General features: G+C 51.3%; 9 protein-coding genes across 9 annotated transcripts; 6 read left to right on the forward strand and 3 right to left on the reverse strand.

Moving 5' to 3' along the window:
* The first annotated feature begins 2,039 nt into the window (after positions 1 to 2,039).
* ASPGLDRAFT_904903 (peroxidase family protein) lies at positions 2,040 to 3,901 on the forward strand. The gene is made up of 7 exons (XM_022550490.1): positions 2,040 to 2,377; positions 2,424 to 2,542; positions 2,591 to 2,621; positions 2,672 to 2,821; positions 2,878 to 3,198; positions 3,253 to 3,427; positions 3,480 to 3,901. The coding sequence occupies exons 1-7, from the start codon at positions 2,164 to 2,166 to the stop codon at positions 3,808 to 3,810; spliced, it is 1,341 nt and encodes a 446-aa protein (XP_022396803.1). The 5' UTR covers positions 2,040 to 2,163; the 3' UTR covers positions 3,811 to 3,901.
* A 252-nt stretch (positions 3,902 to 4,153) lies between these two features.
* ASPGLDRAFT_39395 (uncharacterized protein) lies at positions 4,154 to 5,881 on the forward strand (the record flags this gene model as incomplete). The annotated part of the gene is made up of 1 exon (XM_022545076.1): positions 4,154 to 5,881. The coding sequence occupies one exon, from the start codon at positions 4,154 to 4,156 to the stop codon at positions 5,879 to 5,881; it is 1,728 nt and encodes a 575-aa protein (XP_022396804.1).
* Positions 5,882 to 6,648: 767 nt separating this feature from the next.
* Positions 6,649 to 8,912, forward strand: ASPGLDRAFT_157988 (putative copper amine oxidase). The gene is made up of 4 exons (XM_022542405.1): positions 6,649 to 6,989; positions 7,041 to 7,617; positions 7,665 to 8,635; positions 8,686 to 8,912. The coding sequence occupies exons 1-4, from the start codon at positions 6,658 to 6,660 to the stop codon at positions 8,819 to 8,821; spliced, it is 2,016 nt and encodes a 671-aa protein (XP_022396805.1). The 5' UTR covers positions 6,649 to 6,657; the 3' UTR covers positions 8,822 to 8,912.
* ASPGLDRAFT_52026 (uncharacterized protein) lies at positions 8,840 to 9,865 on the reverse strand. The gene has a single exon (XM_022547654.1). The coding sequence runs from the start codon at positions 9,831 to 9,833 to the stop codon at positions 8,961 to 8,963; it is 873 nt and encodes a 290-aa protein (XP_022396806.1). The 5' UTR covers positions 9,834 to 9,865; the 3' UTR covers positions 8,840 to 8,960.
* A 403-nt stretch (positions 9,866 to 10,268) lies between these two features.
* Positions 10,269 to 12,677, forward strand: ASPGLDRAFT_39398 (transcription factor domain-containing protein; the record flags this gene model as incomplete). Its single annotated transcript, XM_022545077.1, has 4 exons — positions 10,269 to 10,345; positions 10,406 to 10,549; positions 10,601 to 11,309; positions 11,376 to 12,677. The coding sequence occupies 4 exons, from the start codon at positions 10,269 to 10,271 to the stop codon at positions 12,675 to 12,677; spliced, it is 2,232 nt and encodes a 743-aa protein (XP_022396807.1).
* Positions 12,678 to 13,474: 797 nt separating this feature from the next.
* On the forward strand, positions 13,475 to 14,920 carry ASPGLDRAFT_85439 (arabinan endo-1,5-alpha-L-arabinosidase; the record flags this gene model as incomplete). The annotated part of the gene is made up of 4 exons (XM_022550331.1): positions 13,475 to 13,738; positions 13,873 to 14,349; positions 14,397 to 14,482; positions 14,539 to 14,920. The coding sequence occupies 4 exons, from the start codon at positions 13,478 to 13,480 to the stop codon at positions 14,672 to 14,674; spliced, it is 960 nt and encodes a 319-aa protein (XP_022396808.1). The 3' UTR covers positions 14,675 to 14,920.
* A 1,175-nt stretch (positions 14,921 to 16,095) lies between these two features.
* On the forward strand, positions 16,096 to 24,154 carry ASPGLDRAFT_52029 (type I polyketide synthase). The gene is made up of 6 exons (XM_022547655.1): positions 16,096 to 16,820; positions 16,890 to 17,415; positions 17,471 to 18,011; positions 18,062 to 22,716; positions 22,776 to 23,096; positions 23,158 to 24,154. The coding sequence occupies exons 1-6, from the start codon at positions 16,180 to 16,182 to the stop codon at positions 24,046 to 24,048; spliced, it is 7,575 nt and encodes a 2,524-aa protein (XP_022396809.1). The 5' UTR covers positions 16,096 to 16,179; the 3' UTR covers positions 24,049 to 24,154.
* A 307-nt stretch (positions 24,155 to 24,461) lies between these two features.
* ASPGLDRAFT_135598 (GMC family oxidoreductase) lies at positions 24,462 to 26,473 on the reverse strand (the record flags this gene model as incomplete). The annotated part of the gene is made up of 5 exons (XM_022541391.1): positions 24,462 to 24,514; positions 24,566 to 25,067; positions 25,116 to 25,992; positions 26,042 to 26,071; positions 26,124 to 26,473. 5 exons carry the CDS (start codon positions 26,471 to 26,473, stop codon positions 24,462 to 24,464), a joined length of 1,812 nt encoding a protein of 603 aa, XP_022396810.1.
* Positions 26,474 to 27,091: 618 nt separating this feature from the next.
* On the reverse strand, positions 27,092 to 27,649 carry ASPGLDRAFT_52030 (uncharacterized protein). Its single transcript, XM_022547656.1, has one exon. It carries the CDS (start codon positions 27,572 to 27,574, stop codon positions 27,203 to 27,205), a length of 372 nt encoding a protein of 123 aa, XP_022396811.1. The 5' UTR covers positions 27,575 to 27,649; the 3' UTR covers positions 27,092 to 27,202.
* Positions 27,650 to 27,729: the final 80 nt, after the last annotated feature.

The following is a 27,729-nucleotide window of genomic DNA, read 5'->3' on the forward strand; positions in this document are numbered from 1 at the left end:
ACTGAGTTGCCTTTTGGTGCCGTGATATCAAAAGAAGGAAAAAACGAGCGACTATGGTTGAATTAAAGAGACACGGGAAAAGAAACCCACGAGGAGACACCGATCACTTTTATCTATAACCTTGAAATATCCTGCAGATGAGATTTATCACCCCCCGATTAGACTAAGCCCGTTCCAAGCCCAACAGTCTGCATTGGCGCACAACGAACGAGGGGTGATCAACAACTGGTTGACATTTTTACACACACTCAACGACACGGACACACGCACTGTTACGGGGCGGATTCGGAGCGGGAACCTGGAAGCTCTTCCGGAGGGGATACACGTATATCCAAGGCCATTATAGCCAACATGCGTTGCAGTTCCTTTTTCCATTTTTGGGGTTTCCAGCGTATTTCTCACACGCTCGTGGCCAATAGTATGTGTGCCGGCTGGGCAAACTTGGTGTATTGTTCTCTGCACATACCAGCAAAACCGTCCATGCTCCACGCTATCCGCATATTATGGCGGGCCAACGGAAATGATTACTCAAAACACAAGCTTTGCAGTTTCCCACGAAACGTGCGGAATGGCTGACCGGAGATTGTGCGCCTTGGCCGGGCCAGAGGCATACCGAGCGTTTCCCACCAGCGCTCTATTGGATTTACGGCGCTACTTTAGTTCATCAGATATGGGTTTGTCTGAAGGCTACGCTGCTGGAACTAGAAAGGGGGAACACACAACAGTAAGCGCATGCAAGTACTCCGTACTAGCTTCGAGCTGTCATCAACGTCTCGGCCGTTAGCAGTGCTAAGGAGGCGATTACGATCTACACAGTACAGCATGCCCATTACCCCGGACCTATAGTTTTTGCTGTCAGACCGGAAAGTCCACGCTACGGTGACTACAGAATATAGAGCACAATGATTTTCAGTGCGACAGTGGCAAAGTTGTTGATCGATTGATTGATCTTCTGCCAAAAATACTCTGCAGCTACGTATACTCGATTCTGGGAAACGATGACATGAACACGTAATATGAGTTACCAGTTTGACGGATTGATATATGATACTTCATACGGAGGGAATCAACCTACGCAAATAAACACACCAGGAGGACGTCGATGCTATCGACAGATGGCGCTCCATCAACAATTGAATCGGGAATGCTCCCAACAACCACATTGCATATGTGCGGTGCATGGATCAGGTTTACGGAGGTTAGTCGTGCATAAGGAGACATAAGAGCATTCCCGATCGAGTTAGACGGCCATGAATCAGGCGGATGTTCATTTGAACGTGCGCCAGAGAATTTTCCGCCAGCTCCGTCACACTAAATTAGTCCAGTGGAGCAGCTCGAGACGGCACGGTGGATCACCACGAGCCTGACATTAGATGTGGATCAGCCCCGAGTCAGGTTAGTCGAGATCAACACGTCAGGACGTTTTGGGAGTTGTTGACGACCGCGCGGTGGATTTTCTGCCTTCCTGTTTGGGATATCTGAAGACAGCACAAACTCGCCCTGTGCACGGAATTCCCATCGAATCCGGCTGGCGTTAACAGCCAGCCCCTTACAGAGGACTACCGGGATGTGTCGCCTTGTACAACTGCCGAATCTGCTGGGATTGGTAACTTCGTTGAAGAATCAGAGATTCTGCAATTTTCAGGGTCATTTTTGTTGAACGGCATTCTAGAACACTCCGGTCCAATGCACCGGATGCTGAAAGCCCATATAACGCATGCATTGCTGGGTACGGGGTAATCTGCTCTTTTTCGAGAAAGCTGTGCTTACAATGGCTAACGATACGGGTATCATAGTATGTATAATATGGCGTCGTGGCCATAGAAGACCAATCGTTATCTACTAACTCGGCCCCCCCCCCCCCGTAACTAGTGATGCGGCTAATGACTCTCTGGAAGAGTGGCCCATCCCCATTCCCAATGTCCGAGTGACAAGTCAAAAATGAGCTTTTAATAAGCAGAGATTGCAGATCTCCAGGTCCTCCGATCAGAATACTCCTGATGCCTATGTATTCTTGAAAAGGCGAGACCTCCGCTTCGATGTCTTCTTTTGCTGTCCATTCATGACGTTCTCTACTATTCTGTCGACAGTCACTCCTTTCTGATATTCAGTCACCAGTCGTTCTTTTGATTAGTTTTTTATAGTCATTCGTTTTTTTCAATTATGAGGGCGTGGAAATCGGCATTGCCCTTGGCCCTTTTGGGTATGGGCGCTTCCATCGTTGATGCTATGCCCACCGCAGACAATTTACACAAACTGATGAATGGAGCGGGCCAGATCCCTAAGAACTGTCCCTATTCCGATGTTCAGGGTGGAAGCGTTAAGAGTAGCTTGAACAAGCGACTCCTGGTGAATTCGTTGAAGACTCCCGTTAATGGTATGTATAGCTTTCCGCAAGTGATAGTGACATACTGATGAGACAGTCACCGGTGATCACGCTTTCCAAGCGCCTGACTTTGATGATGGCGACCAGCGTGGACCTTGCCCTGGGCTCAATGCGCTGGCTAATCATGGCTATATCCCTCGCAATGGTGTTGTGTCTGTAAGTAGCTCGTGCCTGGCGCGATAATATTGGTGCTGACGGTCAAAGTTTGCCGAAGTGATCCCGGCCATTAACAAAGGTGAGCTTCGCGGGGTTAGATTTGCGATGGGACTTTTCTGACGGTGGTAGTGTATGGTATGGGCGTCGACCTTGCTACGGTCCTGGCCGTGATGGGCACGGTTTGGGGCGGAAACCCGCTCTCGTTGAACCCCAGCTTCTCGATTGGTGGAAAAGACGATCGGGTCAACAACCTATTGGATAACCTTGGTGGCCTGTTGGGTATGTCATATTATCCGCGGTTTATCGTTCATATAGCAACCCTAACAATGCAATAGGTGATCCGCAGGGTATTATCGGCACACACAACTTTGTCGAATCCGACTCGTCCTTGACGCGCGATGACCTGTACATGACCGGGAACAACTACGCTCTCAACATGACCAAGTTCGAAGAATTCTACGCAATGTCCACGGATGGCACGTTTGACATGGACTTGATGGCCGAGCGGGCAAAGGTCCGGATGGACCAGACCAAGGCGACCAACCCCAACTTTTACTATGGACCGGTGACGGGACTTCTCGCGCGTAATGCTGGATACATGTTTGTGGGACGCATTTTTCGGAACCATTCTGAGGAGCACCCGGAGGGAGTTCTGAGTACGTTGGAACTGCTCCAAGTGTATGATGTATTTTGACTAACAACCGGTACAGCCAAGGATATTGTCAAGAGCTTTTTCGCCATCCACGGAGAAGAGGGCAACTTCACCTACAACGAGGGGTGGGAAAGAATCCCCGACAACTGGTACAAGACTCCCGTGGACTATGGATTGGTGCAGCTCAACCTCGATACGGTGGGCTTTGTCACCAAGTATCCCGAGCTGGGCAGGTAAGTGTCATCTTTGACTCCGCATCGGATACAATCAATAACCATTCTGTAGCATCGGAGGCAACACCGGAACCGTCAACAGCTTTACTGGCGTCGATCTCTCTGACCTGACCGGAGGCGTCCTCAACCTGTCCACCCTCCTCGAGAAGAACAATCTACTCTGCTTCGTTTTCGAGGTCCTCAAGTTCGCCAGTCCCAATGCGCTCTCCGGTCTGTACAAGACGCTGTCTGTGCCGCTTGAGATGGTCACCAAGGCTATCGCAGCCCCGTTGCTGAATATGACGTGCCCGGCCTTCGATGACCTGAAGATGGGCGGACAGGATTTCTTCTCCGGCATTCAGAGTCAATTTCCTGGTGCGAACCGAACCGGTGGTGGACTGTAGGGTCGTACGGCAGACAAGAGATGAGCTACTACATCGCCATAGCCAATCGAGTTTCGAATGAATTAATTCTCCTCACTGTTTAATTTCAGATATGGTTTTACATGAAGACCAACCTGTTGTACAGTGGCGGGTCATGTGAGTTGAGGCTCGTATTCTCACATCTTCTCATTGCACCTTCACTTTCAGCCCCAACAAGGATAGGATCTGTAGACCCTCCTGCTGCCTGATATTCACGTGATATATGAGCCTTGTTTGTTTTAAAAGAATCTTTGTACGCTGGATTTCTTCTTCCTCCTCCATTATCGCATCCTCTATCTGAACGCCCGCGGAACCAAAAGTCAAGATGGACCAGTCTCTGCAGCTCGCCATTAATCACGGACTGCCTTTGGCGGGGAAGAATGCAGAAGACACGGAGCATTTACTGTTGGTTTCCCTTACGGAACTTGAAGACGCCGACGAAGCGAGCCTTGTCCAGAATTTTCAGCATTCGCTGCATGGCAAAAACGTTGACATTCACTCATGGAGACCGTCTACTGAAGTGCTGCAGGCAATCGCGCACCAAGGTCAACACCGGGATAGCCAGACCAACCTTTACGCAATGGGTATCCTGGCCCATCGCGCAGGATGGACGAGCCTGATCGTTGCGGACGAACTGACGAAACGCCAGCTCAAGGGAACTTGTCGAGTGGGTGAAAATTCTTCGATTTCCATGGTCATGATTGCTATTCAATCATCTAACACGCAGCCGGGTCATGAAGTTCGCGTGGTTGCCAAACGTACAACTGGAGAAGACAAAAACAACGCGGAGTTGATGGCGACAATGCAGACCTTTGAGCCGCAAGAAGTGAATGAGTACAACAACGAGATGTTTACAAACGACGGCTTGGTGCTTCATGACACGGATCGAGGTGTGTTTACCGGTGATATAGCAGCGAGGCTGGAGTGGGAGGAATGCTCGATTAGGGGCTCAACTACAGAAGATGCCTCATGGGCAATTAATCATGGAGCACAACCCGTTGCGTTACCGTCATGGGTGTACCATGACAACCGCCATCTGAACATCTTCCTAATGTTCCCAACCGCAGAGGACGAGCTTGCAAATATCAAATCAACACTGCAGAGCGCCGCGCGGAAGTGCCACCAAAAATACGGCGGCCAGGACCAGGAGATGGCCATTCAATTGATTCCATGGGAGTATCATTATGTGGCGTCTCGGCGCGGATTACTCAACCTGTGGGACGGATATCAGCAGCAGATTCTGGCCAACGACTATTCGTCAAGAATTTACTTCCTGCTGGAACCCACTAAGGATACCGAGCGTGTCCTTATCGGAATTCTGAACTATGACATGCTAAAACCAGCCATTGTGTCGTGGATATCTCTGGAGCAGGTAATCATAAAAGAGCAGCGCTGGGGATTATCCGCCAAAGAATGCCTGGATCGTCCGAAGCCGCACATTCCAGAGAGCCAGGAGTCAGAGCTCATGTATCCGCCAGAACAACCGTTCTATGTGAACAATCCGCCTTGGCTCCCGGCCGATGACCGCATCAACTGGGTGCCAGTGTTTTACCTTACTAGTAACCTGACCAAGGATCAGGACCAGGCAGTTCGCGCTGAGCTCCACACGACGAATACGTTTGACCTCGAGCAATGGGACAAACACTGTTGTTTTGTTCCCTGGAAAGACGGCCAGCGAGATGGGACATTGGAAGACATGTGGGATATTTTCTGGGATGTTTACACGTATAGGAGAGATCGCGCGACGTCAATTACTCCACCTCTCCCTATCTTCTTTATCGACCAACAATCTGGACATGACCTGACAGTCATCGCGGTGGACTCTGACATCCTCTACACCAGAAAGTCAAACACTGCTGCGGCGGAGATTCTCAAGAATACACCGGCTCGAAAGGTCAGAGGATTCTTTCACGGTCGACTCAGCGGTCGGGACGCACATATGGCACATGCGAACTTGAGCATCGCAAACATGGGATTTGACGAATTTACCGAGGCGAATCAGTTCCCAAGACCGGGTTGGCCAGGGCACGGGATACTGGAAGACGATGAGTGAGGTTAACTATGTAGATTGACGTGATACGATGAGATATGTGCAATAAGATATGACTACAATACACCTTGGCCTCATGCAATGGAATCAACAGCGATAGATCTTGCGTAGAAATAGTTGTCTTCAGTGTAACTTGAGTTATCGAATCGTGCTGCTTGCGCAAGACTCAGCTGGGGTCAGCTCCTGGATCGAAGCATGCGAAACATGTGGATTTCCTGGCGAGCACTTCCATGCCCTAGATTCATAAGCCTCAAGGTCTCGTGGCCAAATCTCACCATGCAGCGCCTCACATGCACGTCTTCCTTTCTAGTCCTAGTCAGATCTTTTATTCGATGATCTCCCACCTCCCAGTACGACAATGTCCCATAGAGTGTCTGCTGACTGCATCGGAGTCCTTATTGCAGGCGACAGATCAACCCCGATGCTATACTATCCTCGTATTCGGCATAAAGCCCACACATTCCAATGATGCAGTTCAAGGATAGCAAGCTTTCGCTGTCATCCATGGCGAGATAGTAGTATAGACGGCCGGAATCCCACTTCAGCCTTATCATATCAGACGTATCGCCTGTGGTAACTCCTCGTGGCTTTCGGTCTCCGCGGACAGTGTTCCGGGCTGTCATTCCGAATTCCGAGTTTCCGAGTCTTCCTAATCGGGTAGTCGTGATGACTGCGGAGGTCCAGTTCGTTCTCTATACATATATAAAGCTCTTAAACTCCTTCCTTTGCTCCTACAAAGAAACTCTCTTCCCATCACATTATTTATTATCGCCACAATCATGACTCCACATCCTCTCGCAGGCCTTTCTCCAGACGAGATCAACGTCGCTCGCGATGTTGTCGTCGCTTCCCATCCCGATACCATTATTTACTTTCGTGAAATCTACCTCTCAGAGCCCCCAAAGGCTCAGCTCACGGAGTTCCTGGCACTTGAACACTCTGGCCGATTGAGTCCGACAACACCACGGCCCTCTCGACTGGCCCTATGTCAATACGATGTGATTGGCCGAGAGAAGTCCACTGAATACCACGAATCCGTTGTCGACATTCGACTACGAAGACGGGGAAAGCATCAGGTTGTGGATAAGAAGTTCCATGCTGCGCTGGTGGTGTATGTTGTTTCAAAGTAATGCGAGGTAACAGGCAGCTGACACAACTATAGCGATGAATTCTATGTCTTTGTCGACCGCTGCAAAGCCTCTCCTCTTTTCCAACAGGCACTGGAAGACTTTGATCTCCCTAAAGGCTTTGATATAGTCATCGAGCCCTGGCCCTACGGCGGATTGGATCTCTCCGACGATAACCGTCGATACATGCAAGGCTTGATCTTCGCCCAAGACAAGACAAAAAGCAATGAAGACGCGAACTTCTACTCCTACCCACTGCCTGTAATTCCAGTCATGGACTGCGCGACAGAAGAGATCGTCCGCGTGGACCGTCCGGCCACCGGAGGCAAGGGCGATGGACTTTACGACCAGACGTTCAGTCGCGACATCATCGGCCACGCCAACGCATCAGACTACGTCCCGGAATTGCTTCCGGGGGGTACGCGAAAGGACCTGAAGCCATTGAACGTGGTTCAGCCGGATGGTCCCTCGTTTCGCGTCACGAATGAGTCCCTGGTGGAATGGCAGAAATGGCGTTTCCGGGTGGGCTTTAACCCGCGTGAGGGTGCGACAATCCACGATGTATGGTATGACGGAAGGAGTGTGCTGTATCGGCTGGCTGTTAGCGAGATGGTGAGTTTTCCTTCCCGGAGTGGAGCACTCGAGGTTAACTGTGATAGACGGTCCCCTACGCCGACCCTCGACCTCCGTACCACCGCAAGCAGGCCTTCGACTTCGGTGACGGCGGCGGCGGTAACACGGCTAATAACTTGTCCATCGGCTGCGACTGTCTTGGAGTGATCAAGTACTTCGATGCATTGCTCACAGAGACCGACGGTAGCGCAACAAAACTGCCCAACGCTATCTGCCTGCACGAGCAGGACAATGGTATCGGCTGGAAGCACAGCAATTGGCGCACCGGTCGGGCTATTGTCACGCGTAGTCGTGAGCTGGTGGTGCAGTTCATTATCACGCTCGCCAACTATGAGTACATCTTCGCCTATAAGTTTGACCAGGCCGGTGCTATCACTGTCGAGTCGCGTGCGACGGGCATTCTTAACGTTGTCAACATTGACCCCTGCAAGACTAGCGAGTATGGCAACGTTGTCAGCGGAGGGGTTCTCGCCCAGAATCACCAACACATCTTTTGCGTGCGCATCGATCCTTCTATCGACGGACACGACAACTCTGTCGTTGTGGAGGAGTCCCATCCGGTGCCTATGAATGAGACCACCAATCCCAACGGCAACTTTTACCGGGTTATCGACTACACTGTAGACCGGGCCGGCTGGTTGGACGCGGCCCCGGATCTAAACCGCGTGGTCAAGATGACCAATCCACACCGGACGAATCCAGTCAGCGGCAAGCCAGTCGCGTACAAATTCACGCCCTTGGCCACGCAGAAATTGCTTGCAGACCCGAACTCGGTGCAAGCAAGACGGGCGCAGTTTGCTCAGCATCACGTCTGGGTGACCAAGTACCGGGACGGCGAATTGTACGCTGGCGGGAACTACACCTTGCAGAGCCAGCTGGGGATCGGTGGTGTCTCGGACGCCGTCAAACGGGGAGATCGCGTCACTGACACGGACGTGGTGGTTTGGAGCTCGTTTGGGCTGACGCATAACCCGCGTGTGGAAGATTGGCCGGTGATGTAAGTTGTCCCTTTCCAGGCGAAAAGTGAAGACGATACTGACGAGATAGGCCTGTGGATATTTACCAGCTCAACATCCGTCCATCGGACTTTTTCACAGCGAATCCTTCCTTGGATGTACCGTCGAGTCGGAATGCATCGTCGCGTGTGGTACAGTCAGATTGCTGCCGGGATGCGCATATCTGAGCGAAGAAGAAATATGTGGGTTGAGATTGTATTATTACTGTGGTTGAGATACCTCTGTAGTGATTCCTGAATGATTATGAGAATGCAAGCCATCATAATTATTTGCTATTTCTGTTTCAACCCAAGAGTAGTAGTACCATCACTTCTTGACAGCCACCACAAACAACCGCGGATAGCCCAAAAGCACTCTGCCGTCAACCGACTTGGGATAAGCAGTCTCGAGACGCTTCAAATAGTCGTTTATATAGGCTTCCTTTTCTTCTGGTGACAACGGATCAAGATAGGGTCTCAATCCCGTCCCCTGAACCCATTCCACTATTGCCCTATGATTCTCCAGGGGATGGTGATAGTCCGTCTTGAAGATGTGCACCTCCGACGACAGTGGAATGAGCTGGTCATAGATCTCCCGTGGTGTCTGGAAGGCGTCTCTGCCGGTATTCTTCAGTGTAGCCGCCCAGGGACCGTCTGCGGCAACTTCTCTCATCAAGACATGAGACGGCTCGGTCAGATTGTACGGAACTTGGAAAGCGAACGCGCCACCAGACGGCTGCGGTTCCATCAAGCGCTTGATTAGCGCAATCCGTTCATCCTTTCCCAGCCAGTGCAAAACGGCATTCGAAAAGAAGAGATCGACAGATCGCGGGGGCGAGTAGGCTCTCAGATCTTCCACGGTGAATTCAAGATTCGGGAGTGTCGACTGTGCTTTCTTGATCATATCGGGTGATGAATCCATGCCCACGACATGAGCGTTGGGGTACCGGTGTGCCAATACGGCCGTTGAGTTCCCCGGTCCGCATCCTAGATCAACTATTGTTTTGGGATCTTGGAGAGGGACCCGGGCGAGCAAGTCGCGCGCTGGCGTGGTTCTTTCATTCATGAACTTGAGGTATTGAGAAGCGTTCCAATCTGTTTGCGCCATGGTTCTGGCGGAAGAGGATAGTGTCTGACGACCTGAGAACGGTACTTGTGATAACTTGCGCCCGACAGCTAGCGATGGGATAAGCTTGAACATGTCAAATAAAGGGATTGTTGTAGACGTGGAAATCCGGGGTAGAGTAGAGTGAGATGAGCCGCGGGGTTCTTCTAGTGCTACGGCATGATGTTAAGTTCCTAATCGGGGTGCCGATAATCGGATATAATAGTGGCGAGGTGAACATGACAGACTATGTACACACAGTGCCCTTGGTTAGTGGGAACTACAAGGTCAAAAAAACAGCGCTACTAAGAGAGCAATCATGAACCAGTAGTTCGGTTATGCAATGTTGCTGGATATCTCCTATGTATTGACCATGACTTCCTTTTTTGGATAGCCTCGGAGGCTCGGAACAAATCCCGCTATCGGCCGGCATCGCCTGGTGGTTTTTTCTCTCTTTCGGAGTGTTCGCCCCTGCATTGTTGCGACAATCGCATGATATTTCTCATTTGTATACTGATCTGTCGACGTACAATGAGCTCGGAAACCCCGCGCGACTCGTCGGAACAGCTTCGGACCAAAAAACGTGCTCGATACACGCAGGTGGCTTGGTATATTGCATTATCGTTGTCTCTCAGGGAATCCGCAACTGATGTCTAGTGTATATGCAGCAATGAGTGCAAGCGACGCAAGTTGAAATGTAATGGCGAGATTGTCTGCGCGCGCTGTGAACGCGACGGCGTCCAGTGCGTTTACACGACCAACGCCCATGTCGCGGCCAGAATTCCTGATGTGGGAGAGTCGCAGGATGGCCAGTGAGTTTGCGATTCGACTAGAATTTGATGGATGCTTACTGACACCGTCAGGGTGGACTCGCAATTCCGCGCTGTGGACCGCAAGATCGAATTGCTCCAGCGTGAGATACAATTGATGGCCGCTCGTATGCGCGAAATGGAGACGGTACTGGGCCATCGTGACAGCAATCGAACCGCCAACCCCCAGGTACCTAGCGCGTATACACCGGCTGCTGCATCAGCTTCGGGAACGGGAACGACATCCAGCAGCGCCGGTGCTGCGCTTGGTCGCATTCTCAACCCACCCAAATCCCCGACGTACATTGGCCCTACGAGTGCAGAATTCGGGCTCACTGCGCGCCGGAAGAGTGTCAGTGATGGCGAAGAGTCTAGCCCGTTGCCATTAGAGGCAATTCTGACGACTGGGGATCCTATCACGGAGCTAGGACTGGCTGAATCGCTTCGACTGCTGTCGGTATACGAGCAGTCGGTGGGAATCATGTACCCCTGCGTCGACCTTGACAGCGTGCGCACATATATCATCGATTTTATTCGTGGGGGCGGCAATGCACCAGCGGTGGCCAACGCAGCAGACCAGGACTGGTTCTTTGCACGCGATGCGTCCGTTATCAAGATGATCCTGGCGACGGCCTTGCTAGCGGAATCACACGGCCGTAGTGAAAGAGCGGCGCAGTTGGCAGACATTGTGGAGGATGAGTTTGCTACTCGAGTTAAGATTGCCGACGTGGATATGAAGGAGCTGCTGATTTTGGCGTTGTTGGTAAGCTGTGTCGGGTGGCTGGCGAAGAGTTTACAACATGGCTGATGCAAAACTAACATTTTGCAGTCTATTTTTCATTCCTACCGTGACGACGAAGTCATCGCCTGGCGTCAGATTGGCCTGGCGGTTCGAGGGTCCATGCAGCTCGGACTACACCGTCAGGAGACCTGGCAGCGAACCGGCGGTGTTTTCCCCGGCGAGCTACAATGCAACTGGGCTAGTCGTCTGTTCTGGTGCATCTATGTCCTCGACCGCAAGTGGTCCTTTGGCACTGGTCTCCCATTTGCCATCCAAGACTCGGATATGGACACTAACCTTCCGGAGCCTGGTGCTGCGACTCCGTATCTTACCTGTATGATCAACTACGCCCGACTGAGCACTAAGATTTGGGGCTTGGTCGTGGGTTGGCCTGGCCGACCACGATCCTCCACGTCGGATCGTTGCTCTTATCTCGACTTCCAGGTCCAGCAGTGGATCCAGTCTATTCCCCCAGAGCTCCGATTTGATCCATCGCAATTCCAAACCCCTGACTTCGACCCGCCTCCGGATAGCATGGTGATGCAGCAGGTCTTGTTAGCTTTGCAAGCTAACCAGCTGCGCATCTTGGTATATCGCCAGAACTTGCTGAGCACGGAAAGCATCGAGGCAGATTTCTCGGGTGCCTCCGTTGCTGTCGAAACAGCGAAAAGGACTGTGCATATGCTGGACTGTTTTAGTCGTGTTTCAGGCTTGTACTTCCAACGCCCAGAGCCGTTTAATTACTTTCTGCTTTCAGCGTTAGCTGCGTTGTTCCTGGCTGTCCTGCATGCTCCCAACCGCTTCAGTCAGGTTTGTCGCCCAGAGTTCTATTCGGCTGTAGATTTAGTGAGACGATCGTCAACCAGAGCCCGGACATCGCGACGACTACAAAAGATTATTCGCAGTTTGAAGTTGATCCCTTTGCATTGGGACGGTGGTGAACCGCGCGCTCATGACCAGGGGAACAGGAATGTTGCGGCTTCTAGCGCTCATGCTTATCACGCCAGCTCGATTCCAAACCATACGGCATACACGTCCACTCCTGTTTCGACCTCTTCTTCACCCCATATCCAGTCAGCGATACACAGTGTTCCCACCGAGCAGCCTTCTACAGCTTGGTCTACAACACCAGCGGTTACCCTCCCAACCGATACAAATAACAGTTGCGAGGACCTGACAAGCTTCTTCGAACTGGCGGGAGGACTATACTTTGATCCGCAAATTGAGACGGAAGTCGACGGAAACGGCAAGGGCCATGGAGCGTTCGTCCAGACCAGTGATGCGCGTCTATCCGATGCTATTCACGCGGAGGATGAGGCATTAACAAGGGTGATGGCTGGGCTGCTATAGACATAGTATATTCTAGGCAATTTTAGTCAATCGGCCTGATTAAGTGGCGGAGAAATCTCGGGCCTGAATACCTTCATGGACAAACAATCCTTCCCCTGACAGGGACAGACCAATCGGCATAGCCACAGTGTCTCACCGGATAATCAAAACGAGCGAGATATGCGTGCCTGCAGGTACCGCTATGCGACTATGCCCGAGTGATGCATCTTCTCCGGTGCATGGATTATATTAACCGGCATCATAAGCCTTGTCTGTCCTCTTCAACGCCTGCAATACCTCGCACCTATGCTGGGCATGCTCTGTTGAGTCAAGTGGCTTGCAATGGCATGGTGCCAAATTGTCGGCAGTTTCAGTCTCCGAGAATAAAGCGACTTATACCGGCATCTTCAGTCCAATGTAAAACAGGGCTGTCAGTATGATAGTTTCAATGGGCTCTCAGATTTCTTAAGTTTCTTCTTACAGCTTCAGATAGAGCAAACCCGGTGCGCCTAGTGTATCGGCGTTCTATAAATAGCCCGAATGGATCACCTTGGATCCCAGGATCTACTTTATCCGCGGCTTTACTTTATTTACCGGAGACTACAGAGTAGCATGACATGTCGTTGACTTCTTATCGGTTAAATGGGACGGGCTTATTTAGCGTCCTACAACATGTGATGCACCGTTGATTGACGGGGCGCTTCAATTGAAAAATGATACTTGATCGCTTCGGCATAATGGACATGTCAGGAGCACTGACGGATTTAAATAGTCGACCATGCCTCTTATGACGTTCTAATTTCTGTCGCATCATTGCAGCAATGTATACCCTTTTCGCAGCCGCCATATCGGTCTTTGCTCTCCAGGTTCATGGATACGCTGATCCAGGCAGTTGTTCTGGAGTGTGCAATGTCCATGATCCAGGGTTGATTCAACGAGACGACGGGGTCTATTTCCGCTTCTCAACGGGGAATAAGATCTCATATGCCCAATCGTCGTCCATTGAGGGACCGTGGACAGCCGTGGGATCTGTGGTGCCGGATGGGTCATCGATCAACAAGGCTGGCAATGACGATCTCTGGGTATGTCGCTCTGCCTGTCTTTTCCTTCGGCTTCTCTTCTCCATTCTTCGCCTGCCAGGCCTGTCCCAAGGCGTTGTTTGGATCCATAGATATCTGGGATTTAAACTGACAGCTGTTTCATTGATCAATATTAGGCACCTGATGTTCAAAATGTCAACGGCGTTTACCATGTTTACTATACGGTGTCCACTTCCGGCTCGCAAGACTCTGCAATCGGATTAGCGACGTCCGACACGATGGACGAGGGTTCCTGGACCGACCATGGGGTGACCGGAATCTCGTCCAGCTCGTCAAAATCGTACAATGCCATCGACGCAAACCTTTTCAACGATGATGGTACTTACTATCTCACCTTTGGCTCCTTTTGGCAGGATATCTTCCAAGCTCCGCTGAACTCTGCTGCGACAAAGACTGCTTCTTCGTCATACAACATTGCATTTGACCCGAATGGTGATCATGCTGTAGAGGGAGCATACCTGTACAAATCTGGCGACTATTACTACCTTTTCTATTCTGCTGGAGCATGTTGCGGTTATGATACGTCCAGACCGGCTACTGGAGATGAATACAAAATCAAAGTCTGCCGGTCGTCATCGGCTACTGGTGATTTTGTATGTGGCCCAGCTATCTCTCTGAAGCATAAGCTAACGAATTTCAGGTTGATGCAACTGGAACTGCCTGCACGGCAGGTGGAGGGACAGTCGTTCTTGAGAGCCATGGCAACGTCTATGGACCTGGTGGACAGTATGTTTCTTGCTCTTGTACCAGTTCAATAGCATCCTGAAGCTAACTTCTCGCAGGGGCGTCTTTACCGACCCGGATCTTGGCCCCGTTCTTTACTACCATTATGTTGACACGACGATTGGCTATGCGGACAACCAGAAGCTCTTTGGATGGAACGCGATCGACTTCTCCAGTGGATGGCCGGTGGTATAGGAGGCGTTCATTCAGCGTTCTGGATTCGACGGATGAATAGGGCGCATGTAGCGACTGAAGAAACACCAAAGATACGACGGGATTTGAGCAATCAATTTTACTCGAGACAGAAGGCAGTACAGGCACACGTCTTGGAATTGGCCAAGCCTTCTTGACGACTTGAATTAAGGCTCGCCCTCGATTCCGAATGTTCAGTATCACATAGTTTATCTTTCTATTCAGAAATCGAGTGAAAATGACAAGCGGAATTTATGATTGAGATTCGAGTCGCCATTTAGTACGAAGTACGCATAAACAAGAGTAAGGAGTACTAACATTAGCTCTCGTTACCAGCTCAACCGACACGCCTACATCATCATTGAGACACCTAATCAAGTGATTGCCCATCATTCTTGCTTGGACAGTCCATATGGTGCCATTGTCTTTTTGGATTTGCTCACGTGGAAGCTTCAGGTAGTCTGTGTGGTTATTTGTCGCATGCACGGAGTATTGTGTCGGGCAACACCAGATCTATATCTATCACCTGGATTACTGCCCTTATTCTGGTTCACATACGTCAATCTCACTTGAATTTACCTTCAAGGGCCTGCTCCCTTTAAAAGGAAGTCTATTTTAAGTCACATCGCCAAATAAGTACGAACATCGAGTGTGGTCGGGATATTTCTAACTTCCAAGAACTCGTTCGGCAGGTACGATGCAGATATCTCTGGGACCTGCTTTCCAAAACGGTCTGCATGCCTTTCGAGGTCAAATTACCGCTCTCGAGCTTGGGTGTTCCTGCGTGGTCGACTCATTCGAGTATGCCCGATGCCCTAGTACCACAGACAACGACCCTGCCCTTGAACTTGCATCGATGAACAGACACTAGTATTATTGCCCTTGTATACCCCATGCTTCAATCCAGGCTTAGTCGAGGGTTTATATCATTATATTTAAGGTTAACTAGGTCAGATGCAAGGGACGCGTCGATTTATGATCAATCCACCGCCAGACCCGGCCGACTTCTTTGCCCGCCGTTTTGAATGCATGTATCTATGGACGATCAAGATCAATTGCCAAATTTCTAGAATATCTTTTACATGCAGTTTCATATCCATGCCTGGGAAGGCAGATTAGATTCACGGATTTGCAAAATCGCCGGTTCGCCACAGCATCAACAAGGTATGAAGGGGTGCGCATACTCAAACTACGGTGAAATAGAGATTCAAATGCAAGGAGCTCTACTCGAAATAGGAACAACATCATGTTCCGGCCTATGGGCTCTCAAGGCGAGGCGAGGGGCCTTGTGTTTTCTTCGGCCTGAGCGTTGGATTTCTTTTCATTAATTCTTCACTCATCTTCCCTCGTCTTCGCCCGTTGACTTCTTATAATACTTACCATAATTCCCGGAACCGGCGATTTCAACCTTGCCCGCCGTTATGCGTGTCCAGTCCCTTTGTCAAGATGAGAGCATCGCTACCAACGGGCACCCTCCAGTCGTGGACGGGGATGAGACGCCGACGCGAATGGCCATTGTCGGCATGGCATGTCGTCTCCCTGGTCAGGTAACAAGCCCAGAAGACTTTTGGAAACTTTGTTCGCGAGGACGAAGCGCGTGGTCAGAGGTACCTCGCTCTCGGTTCAACCACGCAGGTTTTCACCACCCAGATCCTCAGCGCCCCGGGACGCTGAATCCGCAGGGTGGTCACTTCCTGGACGAGGATCTAGGACGGTTCGATGCGCCATTCTTCAGCATAACCCTTCAAGAAGCGCGCTCGCTCGATCCCCAACAGCGGCTATTGCTCGAATGTACATACGAGGCTTTGGAGAATGCGGGCATTCCCAAGCAGTCCCTGGCCGGGTGTAATGTCGGAGTCTTTGCGGGAGCATCATTTGCCGACTACGAATTGAGAAATATGAGGGATCCCGAGACCATTCCCATGCATGAAGCGACGGGTAATGCAGTGTCGCTGCAGGCAAATCGCATTTCGTACTATTTCGACCTCAACGGACCCAGTCTCACAGTTGACACGGCCTGCTCTTCAAGCCTGACGGCAGTGCATCTGGCCTGTCAAAGTCTGCGAGCCGGAGAATGCTCTGTTGCCATTGTAGCCGGTGCTCATCTCAATATAACTCCCGAGGCGTTTATTTCCATGTCCTCTGCAGGGTGCGATTACAATACCAACTCCTCGCATTTTAGTTGAATTCAATGACTGACTAAACTTGTATTTTGCAGCGTGTTCTCGGATAGTGGGCGGTCCTATGCGTTTGACCACAGGGCGAGCGGTTTTGGTCGTGGGGAAGGTGTTGGATGTATCATCCTGAAGCCGTTGGACGCCGCTCTATCCGCTGGCGATTCTGTGAGAGCAGTCATTGCTGGCTCTGGGATAAACCAAGATGGGCGCACAAGGGGAATTACACTACCAAATAGCGCTGCCCAGGAATCCCTCATCCGCTCAGTCTACAAAAACGCGCATATCGATCCGTCTGATACCGGTTACGTTGAAGCCCACGGAACGGGTACGCGGGCAGGTGATCCATTAGAAGCTTCTGCCTTGCATGCTGTGTTTGGGAAGGGACGTACACCGAAAGAACCGTTGTTTGTGGGGTCGGTCAAAACAAACGTCGGTCATACTGAAGGGGCAAGTGGTGTGATCTCGGTCATCAAGACGGCGATGATGCTGGAAAAGGGTTTCGTTCTTCCGAACTGTGGGTTTCAGAAAGCTAATGACGAGATTCCGGTTGACAAATGGAACATAAAGGCAAGTTTATGTCTCGCGATGAACCCAAGCACAGTGCCTCTAACCTGTCGTTTAGATTCCCAAGAAACTGGTCCCCTGGCCTCGCGGGAAAAGATATGCCAGCATCAACAACTTCGGTTTCGGTGGAGCCAACGCTCATGTGGTGTTGGAGCAATTTTCGTCCCTGCACGACGGTGGCGTCAACGATAAGTCTCCAGCTCTCAAGCGAAAGATAATCACCCTTTCCGGCCACGACGAGAACGCGGTGAAACAGCAAGTTCAGAAACTGGGCTTTTATTTGGAACAGAATCCGGCTGTATTCCAAGAGAGCGTGTTCAATGACCTCGCATTCACGCTGGCGCAGCGGCGCACTGTTTTCCCATGGCGCTTGGCCATTGCAGGCTGCTCCACGATCGAAATAGGGCAGCAACTGTCCGCCGAGCCGGCGCCTTCACGTGCTCAAGGCTTGCCAACTATTGGGTTCGTTTTCACTGGACAGGGAGCCCAGTGGTTCGCGATGGGCAGAGAGCTGCTTCCTGCGTACCCAGTTTTTCGACGGACCATGAAGGCTGTAGACAACTGCCTATCCTCTCTCGAGGCAAGGTTTTCGATTATTGGTGAATTAGGATCCTGCCTGGTCTTGCCACAAATTACTAACATGTGATAGATATGATCGAATATGGTGATGCGGCGTCAAGTTCGATATCCAAGGCGTATATAAGCCAGCCTGCATGCACAGCTATTCAGCTAGCCTTGACCGATTTGTTACGCTCCTGGGGGGTCTTTCCCAGTGCCGTCACCGGCCATTCCAGTGGTGAGATTGCTGCAGCATATGCGGCTGGCATTCTCACTCTGGAGGAATGTGTTCGGGTCGCCTACGCGCGTGGTGCGGCAGCAGCCCTGCTGACGAAGGATACGAGCAACGGGAAAGGATTGATGATGGCCGTTGGAACAAGCTGTGCAGCTGTTCAGCCGTACATCGATAGGGTCCGCGGTCATCGAGCTGTGGTCGCTTGTATCAACAGTGAATCGAGCGTGACTGTATCTGGAGATGCAGGAGCCATATCCGAGCTACAATCGACGCTGGACAAAGAAGGCATCTTTGCGCGGAAACTGCAGGTCGATGTTGCCTATCATTCACATCATATGCAGCGCGTTGCAAAGCAATATCGCCAATTGATTGGAGAAATTGAACCCCAGGGATCGTCTGTTCCTTTCCATTCCACTGTCCGTGGTTGTACTATTCCGCCGTGCGATTTGAACGCTACCTACTGGGTTGACAATCTCGTCTCGCGTGTCGAGTTTGTAAAGGGTGTTCGGAGCCTCCTAGGGCAGAAGGTCTCCGCCGGGGAGACAGAACGACCCATTAGTACAGTGATCGAAATTGGACCCCATTGCACGCTCCAGACACCGATAAAACAGATCATTGAGCACCATTTCTCCAACGCAAAGATCGATTACTTTCCCAGTTTGAAGCGGAAGGTCGATGCGGTTGAGGCAATGCAGCAGCTTGCGATAGGGCTGTGGACGCGAGGCTTGCCACTGGACTTCGAGAGTATCAACTTCCCCGACTTACGGACAAAGGCAGCGGTATTGACCAACCTATCCCCATACCCGTGGAACCACTCGGAAAGTTACTGGCATCCAGCTCGCCTATCCGACAACGTCTATCAGACGCCATTCCCTCGGAATGATATTCTCGGTTCTCTAACCATGGAAAATATCGATCTCGAACCACGGTGGCGGAACGTTATATCTGCCGACGCTCAGCCCTGGATAAGACAACACCGGATCCACAACAATAGTGTGTACCCCATGGCAGGCTTTTTGGCGATGGCCGTTGAAGCTGTTGCACAGCAAGCTGCGCTCCATCAAGTCGCCCTTAACCGTATTGAGATGCGCGAGGTGTCTGTCGGCCGAGCGCTGACAGTCCCCGAGTCTTCCTCTGTTGAGACAATGCTATCAATGAGGCCATGCACCGGAAACTCCCCGAAAATGTGGCACGAATTCCGAATCTTTTCTTGGTCGGAAAATCGTGGATGGGAAGAACACTGCCATGGGTTTATTATCGGACTAGAGAACAAAGAGCCTAACCCGGTCGACGGCCATCGGCAACAGTCTTCGAAGGTGCTGGATGCGGTTCACCAGGCAGCATCAATGCGAGCAGCATGTACGACCGCCGTGGACAGTCATTCGCTCTATCACAACGTTGCTCAATGCGGTGCGCTCTACGGACCGCTGTTTCGGGGACTCACTGATATCGCTGTCAGCAACGGTCACGAAGCAATGGCTAAACTGGCAGTCCCGGATACCAAGTTATGCATGCCCAAGGAGCATCAAACATCCTCCATTGTGCATCCCACTCTTCTAGACATGTGTATTCAGCTTATATGGGTGCTTTTCGGATGCTACAAGCCCGGGTCGAAAACAACCCATTTGCCATTGTTCGTGAAGCACATTGCCATCTCTCCATCTCATGGCCTGCAACCTGGCAGCGAATTGCAACTGTATGGAAATCGGATTAACGCTATATCCACGCGTCACCCACTCAGTCACCGTATCTTTGCGACCAGCCCAGGAGACCCGGCGAATTCCGTCATTGAAATCGACGGTTGTGTCACGATTCCTCTGCCCCACGATGACGGCGGTGTATCGGAAGCCAGACCCCTCTGTTACAGAGAGCATTTTGAACCCTGTTTTGACTTTCTGTCGGAGGCGGATTCAGACCTTCTCAAGGGCCCTGACTCGGGTGACGGTCCAGGTGCCCAACGGACTCGTCTTCTGGATGAAGCTTCACATGTGTATCTCCAACGTGCTGTGAAGAGCATCAGTAAGAATGAGATACTTTCATTTAAGCCACACCTCCAACGCGTGTTCCGCTGGGCCCAGAAGCTGTGCAATGCGACCACATTTGACACCAGTCTATGTGCACAACATGGAGACCAGGAGAGACTAATCCAAAAAGTTCGGACTATGAATGCGGTTGGTGAGCTGACTTGCAAGCTCGGGGAACGCCTTCCTGAGGTGCTCCGAGGCAATTTCGACCCATTGGCCGTCATGATGGAGGACGATTTACTCAGCCGACATTACGAAGATAACGACCACCTGCTTCAGAACTATGCTCGAGCGACCAAGTGTATCGACGCAATGGCTCACCAGAACCCACATCTCAAATTCCTCGAAGTCGGTGCAGGGACCGGAGGTGCCACATTGCCCATTCTGCGGACCCTGGGAGGGGAGGCCGGATCGACACCGCGATTCAGCCATTTCACTTATACCGACATATCCCCCGGCTTTTTCGAAAAGGCGAAGGACAAGTTTCAGGCCTGGGGCCCGTTGATGTCGTATCAGACTCTAGACGTCTCTTCGGATCCGGTCCCACAGGGCTTCGAGCCGCACTCATACGACGTGGTTATCGCGTGCAATGTCTTACATGCAACTCCGCTCATTCGACGCACCGTGGCGAATATCAGACGTTTGCTCAAGCCCGGCGGAAAGCTGTTGCTAATTGAAGAAACCCGGCTAAAGTCCAGCCACTTCATATATGCACTCCTTCCAGGCTGGTGGCTGAGTGAGGATCCGGACCGCAAGAACGGACCTCTGTTGGAACCAGGCCTATGGCAACGCGTGCTCAAGGGAAATGCCTTCTCCGGTATCGACGTCGGTATTGATGACTATCCTGGAGCACCACAACGAGCATGCACTCTCATGGTCTCAACCGCCACAGATACCCGAATCCGGCCGTCTTCGAACAATATCATTGTCATGAACACAGGATTCCTCATTCCAAGCCTCTGTCGTGCACTCCAGCAAAAGCTGAAGGATCTCACTGGGGGAGTCGTGAATACGAGGGATTTCACGACTGATCCGACAGGCAAGTTGTGTATTTTCGTTGACGATCCAGACACTCCACTGTTACCTTCTCTTACCAAGGAGAATTTCCAGGCGCTTCAAAAGATGCTGGCTCGCTCCAGTGGGGTTCTGTGGGTTATCCAAAAGGGCAACACTGGCCCAGAGTCGCTTGGTGCACACTTGGCCGTTGGGCTAGCTAGAACGGTGCGATCGGAGACAAGTCTTCCATTCGCTACACTGGATGTCGGCGTTAAGGGCAGTCTTTCAGAGAGTCAAGTCGCGGGCAGAATACGGGATGTTTTCAACGACGTTTTCTGCAACTCGTCCGTTCTTCGCCACGGGGATATGGATTATGTCGTCCAGCAGGGACGAATCTGCGTTTCTCGAGTTGTGGACGACGCGGAATTGAATGAACACCTTTTCCAGGACACGGAGCATGCGCCACCCCAGCATCAGGCACTCTGGCAGCCATCCAGGCCCTTGAAAATGGTTCCTGCAGGCGATGGTGCCCTGGCCGATTGCTTCTTCACGGACCATGAGGCCGTTCGCTCGCCCCTACCGGACGACCTGGTCGAGATTCAGGTCCAATATGTCGGCCTCAACTTCCGCGATGTCCTAGTCGCTATGTCGCAGATCCAAGGAGGACAGCTTGGCCAAGAGTGCAGCGGTATTATCACGGCCGTTGGGGCTGCTGTTGACGATTTCCGTGTGGGTGACCGCGTATGTTCGACGGCTCCGGGGTCGCTCGCGAGTCACATACGAAGCCCAGCGTCGAGCGTGTGGAGAGTGCCGAACACAATGAACCTCGAACTTGCTGCATCCGCTCCCTTGGTGTTTGCGACTGCGTATTATTCTCTCGTCGACATTGGCAGGCTCACTCCGGGAGAGTCTGTTCTCATCCATGCCGCCGCGGGAGGTGTTGGACAAGCCGCTATCATGATAGCCCAGGAAGTCGGAGCCAAGGTCTTCGCAACAGTCAGCAGTGAGCACAAGAAGCGCTTTCTAATGGATACCTACCAGCTCGCAGAAGATCAAATATTTTTCAGTCGAGACACGTCGTTCGCAACCGGAATTTACAAGGCCACGGGTGGACAGGGGGTCGACGTGGCATTGAACTCGTTGACTGGCGACGCCTTGCGGGCAACTTTTGAATGTTTGGCTCCATTTGGACGCTTCGTGGAGTTAGGGAAACGCGACATTATCCAGAATTCCCGATTAGAGATGGTCCACTTTGACAAAAATGTGTCTTTCTCCTCGGTAGATTTGTCCCTGATCATCCGAACACGTCCTGCGTTGTCAAAGCGGTTGCTTGGTGAATCATTCCGCTTCTTTAACAAGCCTGAAACACAGGCACGATGGTCGATAACCAGTTTCTCCATTGCCGAGCTCGAGTCCGCATTCCGGGCTTTACAGGGAGGTCGCACCACGGGGAAGATCGTTATTCAAATGGGAAAGGATGCAATGGTTAAGGTAAGGCATTCGTTTGCTGCTTGTCGCTCATTATGTTTGCTAACTGTGTCTGGTTATAGGTTCACCCAGCACGCAGACCGGAAGATATCCTCTCTCGTGATGCTTCGTACATTGTGACCGGTGGCACAAGAGGAATTGGACTCGACATCGCCCGATGGTTGCCGGAAAAGGGTGCACGGCATCTGATCCTCATATCCCGGAGTGGTACGGCAAGCGAGGAGTCCCAACAAGCACTGCGGACGCTCGAAGCAGAGGGCGTGAAAGTGGAAGTGTGTCGCTGCGACGTTGGCGATTCGGCCGATTTAGCGCAAGCGTTGGTACCAGTACTGAAGCGAATGCCTCCGGCACACGGTGTTGTTTACGGTGCCATGGTCCTCCGGGTAAGTTTATCTCTGGCCTTTTGGTTATGAGTCCTGGTCAGTTCTTCTAACCATGATACAGGATATGTTATTTGAGAAGATGAGTCTCGAGGACTACAATGCGGTAATTCGGCCTCGGATGCACGGTATTCTGAACCTTCAACGGATCTTGCAACGCCAGAGAGAGTCCAAGCTGGACTTCTTTATCAATCTTTCGTCGCTCTCCAGTGTTGTCGGTACGATGGGACAAGCTGCATACACCTCCAGCGGTACCTTTATGGCCGCTATGGCCCAGTATCCTTCACTCGCTGGGGTTCCCTGCCGGACCATCGATCTGCCCATGGTGCGAGATGTTGGATACCTGGCTGCGGACCAGAAGCGACAAGAGGACGCCAGTCACCAGCTTGGAAGTGTTTCTATCGATGCTTCAGATATTCGCGCGGTTCTTGCAGCCGCAATGCGGAACGAGATGGAACACTCCGCCAACAATCATTGCCTGCTCGGTCTGAATGGTGTCAAAACCACGCCCGTCAAGGAGCTACCGTTCTGGGCGCAAGATCCGAAGCTATCGCATTTGCTTCGCTCGTCCATTCTGTCGGAGATTGATTCGACCCAGACTCAGCAGTTCGATACCAAAGTGTCACCAGCATCTGCTGTACGACATGCTTCCAGTTATTCCAGTGCTGAATCGTTAGTGGTCGATGCTGTGGTGCATAAGATCGCCAGTACCCTGATGCGTCCGGTGGATGAGGTTGATCCCTCTGCGCACATTTCCGGCTACGGCCTGGACTCGCTGGTGGCAATTGAGATCCGTAATTGGATTACACGAGAGCTGGAAGCCAACTTGCAGATTCTAGAGATCCTCACGAGCGATTCCGTGTATGCCTTGGCTCGGACCATTTTGGGTAAAAGCACTCTTGTCTCTCCAAATGTACGCACGGCGTGGAATTCCGAGATGTCGAAGACTGCTTAGTTGATTTTCCTTTCGTTTATATCATATATCCCTTGTTGCCCTGTCTTTAATCCCGGCCAACCTATTGTACCTAATTAGAATAATGAACAAAAGCCACTTGAGGCAATTGTTCCTTCACAGTAAGTCGTAGAGTGTTCTTGTGGTCTGTGGGAGGACGAGTAGACCGCGGTAGTACTTTTGAATCGACTTTACTGTTGCTTGAAACACGCAGAAGTAGCAGAAGACGAGAGTTGGGGGATGTGACCGAAAAGTGACTACCCGAGATATATATTCTTATCCATGGTCTGCGCCCAAGTCTCATTTTCTCGATGCTCAAAACATAATCGCCAATATATAGTGATTACGCCTATGTAATCTTATGGAATAGATACTATTATACACCCCCAATGAGAAACTTGCCAACAGATAATACCTCATTGCTTTTCCGAGTTGATAATCTGGTCCGAAATCTTCTCTGCGAGCATGTCTAGAACGCCGTCAGTACCGGTTATATCAGCGCCAGATGGATTTTACTTACACACTGTGGACTGTGGGTGACCCGGAGGCAGGAATGGGAATGCGCTCGCATCCACCACGCGCAGACCTTGAACCCCAAAGACCTTGGCTTCGTGGTCGACAACGGCCATGGGATCGTCCGATGTGCCCATCTTACACGTACACGCAGCATGCCATAGAGTCATGATGTTGTTCTTGACAAACTCAAGGATCCCCTCGTCTGATTGCACCTGCTTTCCGGGGTTGTATTCCTCGCCAATCACCACAGGGGCCATGGCATCGCTTCCGAATGCCTGTCGCATTCGTTTGAACATGGCAATTGCCATCTCTTGATCGGTTCTGCTGTCCAACCAGTTGGGGTTGATGATAGGCAGGTCCGACGTGTCTGCAGATTTGAGTGTCACGTTCCCCCGAGACAACGGAGCGACCAACACCCCGAGCATGGAGGCATACTGGTAACCATCCTTCGGCTGATCGCGCAGGAGGTTGGACACATTTCCGATGTATCCAGCGCCAGAGATGTACTGGTTGAGTTAGCTAATGTCTGGGAATTACAATCCATGCCGTATTACCTCTGCTTCGGGCCAATCTTTCGGGAATCGCTTTAAATCATTCTCGGTTGAATCGGAGAACTTCGAATGCAGGCTTTCTGGAATTTTCTCCCAAGCCAGATAGTCGGAAATAGGGTTGGTGAGCGGTCCGGTGTGCGGAATGGCCTTGTCGAGAAACTGTGTAAGCAAGGAGAGGAGATTCGAAGCAGTTTGGGTGAGCGTCTGGACGTTCACTCGATAGCTCGGTGCGAAGAACGGATGATCCCACATGTTCTGGCCAACACCAGGCAGCTTGACTACCGGATCGATGTTATGCTCGTGAAGCGTCTCTGCCGGACCAACCCCCGACACCATCAACAGCTGAGGCGATTGGAACGCGCCTGCGGAGACAATAACCTCCTTCTTAGCCGTGAGTTTGAAAGTTCCCAAGGTTCCCTGCGCTTGCACCCCGGTAGCCTTCTTGTTGTCGTCGAAAATAATCTTTTTTGCCAGGGTGTTGCTATAGATCTTTCGGCTCGCAGGTTTGATGCTCGCTAGGTAGGAGGACTGGGAGCTGCTCCTGGTCTCGTCACCGGGCCGGATGGTCGACGAACAGTATTGGGCGCCCATGACGGTCCCGAGATTGAAATCCTTTTGCTCCTTGATCCCGATCGCCTCCATTCCCAGCTTCATCCAGGTCGAAAATGGCATTGCGTAGTTGGAATAGGACACATGCAGCGGGCCTCCTTGATCGTCAAACGCGGCGGGGTCGAAGTCGGCAGTAGCATTGTCGAAGCGGGTGTTTTCATTTGGAGGAGTGAATTCCACGCTCTTTTTGTAGTAGGGAAGGAGGTTGTCGAAGGTGTAACTGGTATCGTTGACGGTATTCGCCCATTGCTGCATCGACTCTATGCTGGGCCTGTCAAGGTCAGGTTGCATTCCTTCCCATAAATGTTGTAGTAACTGACCTTTGGTATATCATGAAGTTCAGCGCGGACCTGCAATAAGTCAGTTGTCTCATTCTCTCTTACATCTCGGGCCATGACTTACGATCCCCCGAGGCACTTCCCGCGAGCATAATGGATAGCCCGTCCGTTGGCTCCGGGCTGATTCTCCGCGACAAAACCCCAGTCCACGGACGATTTTGAATCGGGATCCGATCCAACGGCCAGAACGTCTGCACCAGGAATGGCCTGGAAAGAGTCCAACTGATATAAATCACCGGCCTCGACCAGAGCTACCGAGAAGGACTGCTGCGCCAGGCGAGTGGCTATGACATTTCCGGCTGTTCCTCCACCAACCACGACGTAGTCGAATTCATGGTCTCCGATCAAGTCGCGGGACTGGAGGATAGAGTTAGGATGGTTGTCAGCCGTCCCTGCGACGGCACCAACGGCCATTGAGGAGGCCACATAGCCCAGGATGCGTTGGTATCGCATCTTTTCTGCCAATATTGCACCGAATAGCCAGGGATTTTGGTAGGCACAGCGACCGGTGAATATTATAAGACTCCCGTTTAGGTTGCGGAAGTCCGACCCTCGGTTTAATCTGGGTGACCTAATATTTGGCACTAGACATGAGTGTCTGCTCAAAATGCTGGTAGTTCCGTCTTCGTGAGCTCTCTGGCAGCCATAGCTCGCACGGAACAGCGTGAGATGACCGTGTTCGGCAATAGTGACCGATCTCAAAAATGCGAATGCAGGATCACTATAATTCGAGGCACTATTTATTGCCGTCGCCGATTGGGGGCCCAACAGAATAAAGTTCGCACGGTTGTTCCATTGTCCACTATCGCCAAATCAGATTCATACAGCTAAGACTGGTGCCGGGAAGTACATTTGTATTAGTATCGGATTCCGAAACAGGTCCAATAAGTGGAATGTCGGCAGTGGATAATGCAGATAATTCCGTGCACTATGGTTCAGGAACGTGGATCTGCAGATCCCCCTGTAATGGAACTCAAGAATGTGCCCTTGTAGACCGAGGCTTTTGCAGTTGTTCTACAATAAGATATGTCAACTGAGAATATCTCACATGGAGACCGATATGCATACCGGACCACTTCGTGATAGTCCGAAAGCGTCGTCGAGTCCTCCTCGAACATATGATGGGACCCCTTTTTCCATTCGTCAGCGATGGCGGCGCATTTGTCCAAAATTGTTTCGCAGACCGGATTTCTGGCTCTTATTCCAGATTGTACCTTTTTTCCATTTCTCTGCGCGGTCAATATTGATATCTTCCATGAAGCGAATCGTGCGTATATCTGCCCCGATGTTACCACCGGGGGCCATACAACCGCCACTGCTCCGGCCGGACCACTCGTCTAGCATGTCCATGCGGCAAGCGTGCAGGAATTGTTGCAGATCAGTAGCTATGCCGTTGTGATCTCGAATTCGACTTGATTCGTGTTTCTGAAACCGTCGAGGGCTGCTCCAGGCCACTTTGGAAAGGAGGCCGCAACGTGTCCAATGGTTAAAGAGGAAACAACAGAGGGATTTCATACTGGAATCAGATATGCCTTACGACTGTGGAAGTATGGAGAAAAGAAAAAAAAAAAAAAAAAAAAAAAAAAAATAATGAATTGCTACCATTTTTATTCATAAGACTGATGGCGTAGATTGACAGCCATGACAAGAAGACATACTACTTGTGCCCG

The sequence above is a fragment of the Aspergillus glaucus genome (genome assembly GCF_001890805.1).
Source record: "Aspergillus glaucus CBS 516.65 unplaced genomic scaffold ASPGLscaffold_26, whole genome shotgun sequence".
NCBI classification, from domain to species: domain Eukaryota; kingdom Fungi; phylum Ascomycota; class Eurotiomycetes; order Eurotiales; family Aspergillaceae; genus Aspergillus; species Aspergillus glaucus.